The following is a 7,538-nucleotide window of genomic DNA, read 5'->3' on the forward strand; positions in this document are numbered from 1 at the left end:
AGATTCTGCTGTCATGCAGTTTGTGCAGAAATCATGGTTAACTAATCTAATTACTATGCCCTTTAAAGGACTTGTTTTTACTATTACTAGAATGTCTCAATTTCAAACATTTTAAATTCTTATTTCAAGTTGCTAGACTTACCCGTTTATTTTATACATTGGATTGATTAATATTAGTTTGCTCCACAATATCCCTATAAAATAATATTCTATATTGACTATAGTTTTACATTTGCACTTCATTTCAGAAATGTCAATAGACAGAATTTTACAACTAGAGGGTGCTGAAGGACCATTATGTGATATGATATGCAAAACTCTCAATACTCTTCACTGGAAAGAAGAAAAATAAATCAATTACTACTGCTCAGTAGAACAAATTAATGTATTCTGAGATAATACAAATACTGCAATTTTTCTTTGTCTAAGTGAAAAAAAATTAATACTTTGTAGCTGATATTATCTTTTATTTTAAATTTTGTTTCAAATTTGCTGCTAAACTTTGCTTCTGTCCTTATTTTTTTACTATCATGAAGGAAAGCATTTATCTTAATAGTACACATTCCTTTTGCTTCCTTTTGTGTGAGTTGGAAAGCAATTACGATGTATTATTGATTAAACGTTTTATGATAGATACAAAGCCATCAAGTACGTGCAGGAAAGAAAGAAGGAACAGACATTAATTTAACAATAAAATCTATAATTGCAATTATACAGATAAAATGTGGACATTAATTACAGATAAATCATCTTATAAGAGTTCCAACAAGCAAATCATATTCCAAAAGTCATATAATTTCCAACACAAGATAATTATTTTTTGTCCTCTAATACCATAAGAAAAAATACAAGTATGAGAATAAATAATGTCTATAAATATAGCACTCTGATTGTATGTAAAAAGTTATGCCTCTCTTACTTCTCTCTTTCAATTATCCTTATTGCCTCTTAGAATCTCTTAACAATTACCCCGATACCTTCAATAGAAAAAATACTGAAACTCTGAACTAGACCTTAATGGTACCAGCTTTTGTGCCCAGCAACCTTTGCAGTTCAACACAGTTCAGTAACAACTGGCATTTCCTTTAATTGGAAAGAAATCCAAAGGCTAAACTGTAACTGCCTAGTGAAGCAGTACCCTGAAATGTCCATGAGTAAATGGCAAGGAAGAGGGCTGAAAATGAGTTAACCATATTCTAGACAATAATTCTTTTCAATCCAGATATGGCCTGCTGCTTCTATAATCAGGAATGAGAGGCATGCGTAGCAATTTTTATCATAAGAGGTATCAAAAATATTAGGCCAATAACTATGCAGAACCTCAAAAATGGCAAGACAAATGTTTTAAGTGGCAGCAGATCTGAAATGCAGTTTTTGCACAGATCCATTCTAAAACCAGCATTCATCTGTCGATCACCAAATGGCAATGGTTAATACAAATTGTCTACGTGCAGATCTGCCAAATGCCCAGTGAATCCAGTAGGACTTGTWTCATTCTCTTTATTCAGTCTTTTGAGCTTCTGACTGCACGCTCAGCACATATGGCCCATATTCGCATGGTGGACGGCCATACAGAGGTGATATGATAGTCCACTTGTGGTGGGCACTTGCTCAGCACATCCTGCGCAAGCTRGAAAGGCAACAGAAGCTGAGAGACACCTTTAAGAGAGAGTTTCAGTTATTTAGTTCAGTTCCTTCTTCTCCTAAGAGAAGACAACAGTTCCCTTTTACCTCTGTGAGCTTCCAAGTTAGTGAAAACTGTCTTACTTTAACATTTCRATCAAATGTTACGCCCCAACTCTACAAGTTCAAAAAGGTTTCTCTGTAGCGTGTTCACAAGGGCTGCAGCATAGATCCTGTGCGTTCCTGCAGAACATCATCCACAGCCTGGACACCATACATACAATAAACTCTCATTTTACTGGCTCACCTCACAACTGAGCATTTCAAAGGCGTGAATCCAAGAATCCACTAAAGATCACAAGTACTGATTCCTGTCCTATACACACTAGGGAATTTCTATGGTCCTAATGCTATGTGATTTCCTTTTCAAACAGATAGCAGTCTCTCAGAACAGTATAACACTTAGGACCTTATTTTCTTAAAAGTTGCAATGAAATAAATTGTGGTATATGGACAAGGATTCTTTACAGATTTAAGAGCCCCGGCCCCTCACACCCTTCAACAATTCTTCCCTTCTACTAGTGCTGTGACCATCTGTGCTGTGATGGGCAAACACAAGAGTATAACTGCTGATAAAATGTGCCATGGGACCAACTGATTTCCTTGAACTGAGGGATTTCAAACCTCAAGGGGATAAATAAAATAAGAAAGACATACCAAATTCAACAGTAAAGAAATTGTGAATTATATACAGCAAGCTTGCAAGACACTAAAGAAGATAAGCCAGARGACAGAGTCATGTAAAAATACGTAATATATCCTAATCCTTAACTGCTTCTTGTGATGTTTCTCCAAAACATTTTCTTTAGTCTGGGAAGTGGCCTGTTTGCTTTTGGTGTATTATGTCTAKCTTGAGCCTAAAGAAACAGCAAATAAAAATTTGGCCCAATATTTTATTATCAACATATTCTGAAGTGTGCTGGATGGATGCAACTGAATATTTCTAAATATGCTGATTTTACAAAATTAGTAATTCTCTGATCTTTATTTTTCCACATAGACAAGATCAGCTTATTCGATACTGTTCTCACGAAGACTAAATGAGAGGAATCACAGCTTAGCTTTTTCTTCAACAGTGTCATCTAAAATTATATAGGAACAGTATGTTCTTTTTTCTGAAAGTTCTCAGAAAAGCTGTTAAATACTACATACACTAGAATACTGATTTTAAGAATACTCAACGTGCACATCAGTTTCATTGTCAGAAACACTTTAAATCTCTGTAGGTTACTAATAACTGAGAGAGTTGTTCAGCTTCATAATGTAGTATGTGTTATCCTTCATATATTCCTAAAGCAGGATGTATGCTGTACATTTATATACAACATTGGTTGGAGCACAGACATTGCGTTGTCATGCTTTCATTCAAATATCAGATGCCATATTTTCAGTACAATCACATGGCATCAAAATGCAACATATTGCTTTGCAAATGCAAATAATTTCACACAGTGGCCTTCATGACTGGAAGGGGATAATGAGATGGGGTATATTTTACACATATGAAAAAGAAAGATTCATCATAAATATATGGACCAGTATATGACATTGAAGAACAAGAAGCAAAAAGGAAACAGTGCTCTTGCATAAAGATCAATTCGCTTTGCTGCCGATGGAATGACAGGCTTGGGAGGAGGAGGCTTCTTGTTGTTCTTGGCTTGAGATTTCCCGAGCCCATTGTTGACTTCAATGGGCTTTCCATAACAGTCATAGTTCGATAATTCAAAATCTCTTGGCAAGCTTCCAACAATGCTGAAATCATTGGATCTCAGATCAGATTTCGAAGTGCAAACCTTTTTGCATCTGGTCTCACCAACCTATGAAATAAAGAGTGAGGAGAATCGTGATCTGCTCACCATATTCCATCCACAAACAGTGCAGCTGCTAGAGAACACCACAAGCAAACACACTTGCTGATAGGGATTCACTGCCTCAGCTTAATTTGCTGAATGGTTGCATTATGAAGTACTTGAGGATGATTACTCAATCACATAAAGTAATCTAAACATTCATAATTGCATAATTTTTCATGCACAAGGTACCTTATGCCGTGCAACCTGCTGTCATTAGACTCCTCCATTTTAAGACAATATGAGGGGAGAAAATATTTTTGCAGAGAACACTTTTGGAAATAGAATTTGTGGAGATGAATACTGCAAGAAAAATGCAATTCAATACTCAGATGTTTCTGAGGCCTGGAAGCCCCAACCAGAATTAWATCCCAATTAACCAAACCCAACCTTTCCTCCAACAAATGAAGTTGGAAACTACAAATTAGTTCTTTGTTCTAGATAGTCCAAGATCACAAATCTCATCTTAAATGACCATCTTGCACCTTCTTTCCATCTATAGTCCTTGGTGCCTCTAGAAAGGCAGTTAATAAAGATGTCACACATTCTCAGAGTCTCCTCCTGGTGTGCTGGAGGGCTATATCACAGGAAAATACAAGTTGAGCGATTGAACACCCATCTTTCCTACAACTTGGTCGAGCTTTCCCTGTGCTCTTGAAATTAAAGAATAGAAAAGTGCCTTCAGGCATTTTACTTTCACACCTTTTCTGCATTTTTTTTCTGCAGTTCCAGGTTGACAGTTCAGGATATTTGCCTTATCACATATTGTAGTTAATTAAAATAATTATGGTGAAATCTAGTACCAAACTTATGGATTATTATTTAAAATAATTATTAAAAGTTTAAATAAATATTAAAAATATTCTGGAGCATATTTTTAACATGATCATGTGATACTATGTGACATGGTGGCTAAGGACTTGCAAGACAATGATCTGAGAGGTTCCTTCCAACCTTGTGCTATTAAGATATGAAGTATACCCTTATGTAATGGAAGGGTAGCATAAAGGACTATGGGGAAAGTTAAGCAGACAGTCACAAGAACATTACTCTTCATTAGTTATTTGTCAAATTCCTTTTTTTCTATGCTCAAAACTAGTAAGATTTAATAAGCCTGTTAAAAGATATAGGAATATTTATGACACTATCGGTCCCTTTGGRTTTGCAAACTTGAATACATTCCTAATACTATAAAAGGGGCATTATTAAACATGGTGATGCTAATTCAAGTATCAGTGCTGTCTTTACACAATACAGTATATTCCAATTCCAGTATTTAGAGAGCATTCTTGTAATGGCTTTTACAGATTTGTTCTCCTTCCCTTGCAGGAAGTAGAATTGAGGGAAGAGCTTCTAGGTCACCTCCTGCTTACAGATACAGGATTGCTCACAGTATCCGCACGCAGAGCTTTACTTAGCTTAGCATCAACTGCAGTACTGATTTATCAGGGTGACACCATATTCCTTAAACCTGTCCCAAATATTTTTTTTCAATGTGTATGTTACTTAATTATGCTCTTTGAGGAAAGTAATTTCTTTAGTTTCCTTGGATTTACACATCTAATGTTTTCTATATTCAGTTGCCAACCAGCCTTTTTTTTTTTAAATTTCATCTAATACAATAATCTCTTCAACTCTTAAATATTTATGTTGTTTTTATCTAAATTGTCTTTGGTTTGCCAACAATTTTCCAGAAACAAAATTWAAAAAAGTAAACAAAATGTATCTTATCTGCTTTTTATTAATACTGATAAACTTGGTTTGTGTTAAAAACATAACAACATTCCTGACACCTATCAAAAGCTACAAGGACAATCCTGTAAAAATTAAATGAAATGACCAATTTTGATTTTAAAGCAACACACTGAAGATTTGTAAAGAGAGTAAAGCAGTGCTAAAGGCTTCCACACCTCTCAGATCACTTCTGCTTTATTGTGATACACAACTTGGGCATGGAAAATATTTCACAGCATTTGCTGTATCCTGCCTCAGCACGACCCAGCAGAGACCAGTTGGGCCAAACGCTCCTGTCAGATCTATTGCTTTTTCCCTGGAGGGGGTGGGTGGCAGTTTGGGACATGAACGTCATTTGGCTAGTGAATGTCCTCCCCTTGTCCTAGAAACAACCTGTCACAGGGAGCCAGGTGGCGGCTCCTGTTCCCACCAGTGCGGAGTGTGGGCATGGGGGAGGCTGAGAAGAGGCAACATGGCTCTCGAGGCCTGTCCCAAAACTCTGATCTAGTTCCAGTTTCTTCCAGGACTGGGCCACCTTGCCTTACTTGTCGCATACGACACCTGCTTTTTGACTAACACTTCAAAAATACCTAAAAATGACTCCAAGAAGCCAGAGGGTCCATTGTGATCATCCCTTCTCACCTTTTACATAACTGAGGCTGTCAGATTTTCACAAGCAGCCCAAACGCAGCCCCTGCCTTGCTGTGCCCCACCGCACCAAGGCCATGCCTGTCCCTGGAAACGGCTCCTGGACCTTGGCCATGGCCCGGACAGCACTTGGCAGAAGCAGCCGAGTGCTCCCACATCATCCTTGCTCCCACATCATCTAAGCAYTGCAAACACCCCGGCAAAGCCGGCAGCTTGCAGCTAAACTCAGAAACACAGGCACGTGCCCCCAGCTTTTAGGTTGCACCTAAATATGGTGAAAATCTGACCGGCTTTGGTTCTGAATTGGAAGCGGGAAGCAGGGAGCAAGTACGTGGCGGGGAGAAAGGAGCCCAGGTGGGCGAGGAAGGGCACGAGAGCCTTCGTCTGCAGAGCCAGCCAACGTGTGAGGAGGGTGGGCAGAAGGAAGAACTGCAGGTGCATGAGAACTGGCACCCTACCAGAACTACATACGGCGGCTTCTGGTGGTCCTCCGGACTGCCACCAGTGCTGTCCTATGTCAGATTCTCCTTTAAGAATATTCAGATGGAAAATTTTCTCCATTACCTTCTTCCCCACAAACACGTGTGCCTTATTTCAAACCTGAATTTATCTGGCTATATTTAGCTTGATTAACTGCTGATACTTACAAACCAACCTTGATTTTGCATAATTCTGATGACCTAATCAGTTTGGTATAAGAAGCCAAGTCAAATGTTCTTCAGAMCATCTTACCTCAACATTACTGCTCTTGTCAACCTGACTAATAACCTTTATAAAAAAATCTTAAATTAGATTAAGTCAATAAACATGCAGATCAGATTTAATTTCACTGACTTATTTAAATTTATTCATCAACATGGGCTGAAATATAACTAATATTAATACTAATTAATAATTATAAATAATATTTATTTATAGGTTTATGTTAACTATTCAATATTTTCCCAAGATCGATGTCAGGACTATAATTATTTATGTTATCCCATTTAGTCTTTAAAAGTACAAGCACAAGGTTATATCATTGTGGTCTTTTGGAACTCTCCCAGTTTTAAAATATTTGCTAAAAAAAATCAACATTAACGTTCCATAGCATCCAGAGACAAGCCCTTGAAAAAATCCTAGAGGCAAGCTAAATTGACATCCTGATTTTAAAAAATCTAAATATAATATCTACTGTTTAAGAGCCTCATTAGCAACTGTCGATGGAAGCTATTCATCATTATCTGATCTGAATATATGTTTTTTTGCCACAGACCAAGATATTTGTCCAACTTTTTTGCTTTTACTGTTAATGCCTCTTACTGTTAATCTCTATCTAGAATTAGACTGATATTCTTGCTACTAGTTATGTATTCTTGCTATAGTAAAATAACTTCCAAATGCCCACATATGTATTACCATAGATTCCCACATGTCTTTTTGTTCTCTATGTCTATTTCCTACATTTTCTACATTTCAATTATATATATATATTGCTATCAACATCTCCATTTACCAGTAAAAAGAAAGCAAATGCTGAAAGTATAGTTCTTCTCTTCTCTTCTCTTCTCTTCTCTTCTCTTCTCTTCTCTTCTCTTCTCTTCTCTTCTCTTCTCTTCTCTTCTCTTCTCTTCTCTTCTCTTC

The 7,538-nt window shown here is 37.0% G+C and overlaps 1 protein-coding gene across 1 annotated transcript in view; it reads right to left on the reverse strand.

Moving 5' to 3' along the window:
• Positions 1-2,661: 2,661 nt before the first annotated feature.
• Positions 2,662-7,538, reverse strand: part of GLRB (glycine receptor beta) — a 40,622-nt gene continuing 35,745 nt past the window's right edge. Inside the window, exon 10 of the mRNA XM_026041643.1 lies at positions 2,662-3,500. Within this exon, the coding sequence (XP_025897428.1) occupies positions 3,204-3,500 (297 nt within the window). The 3' untranslated portion in view covers positions 2,662-3,203. The remainder of the gene's footprint in view (positions 3,501-7,538) is intronic.

Source organism: Nothoprocta perdicaria, unplaced genomic scaffold (assembly GCF_003342845.1).
Source record: "Nothoprocta perdicaria isolate Ctin4 unplaced genomic scaffold, notPer1 scaffold_29, whole genome shotgun sequence".
In the NCBI taxonomy this organism is placed as follows: Eukaryota; Metazoa; Chordata; class Aves; order Tinamiformes; family Tinamidae; genus Nothoprocta; species Nothoprocta perdicaria.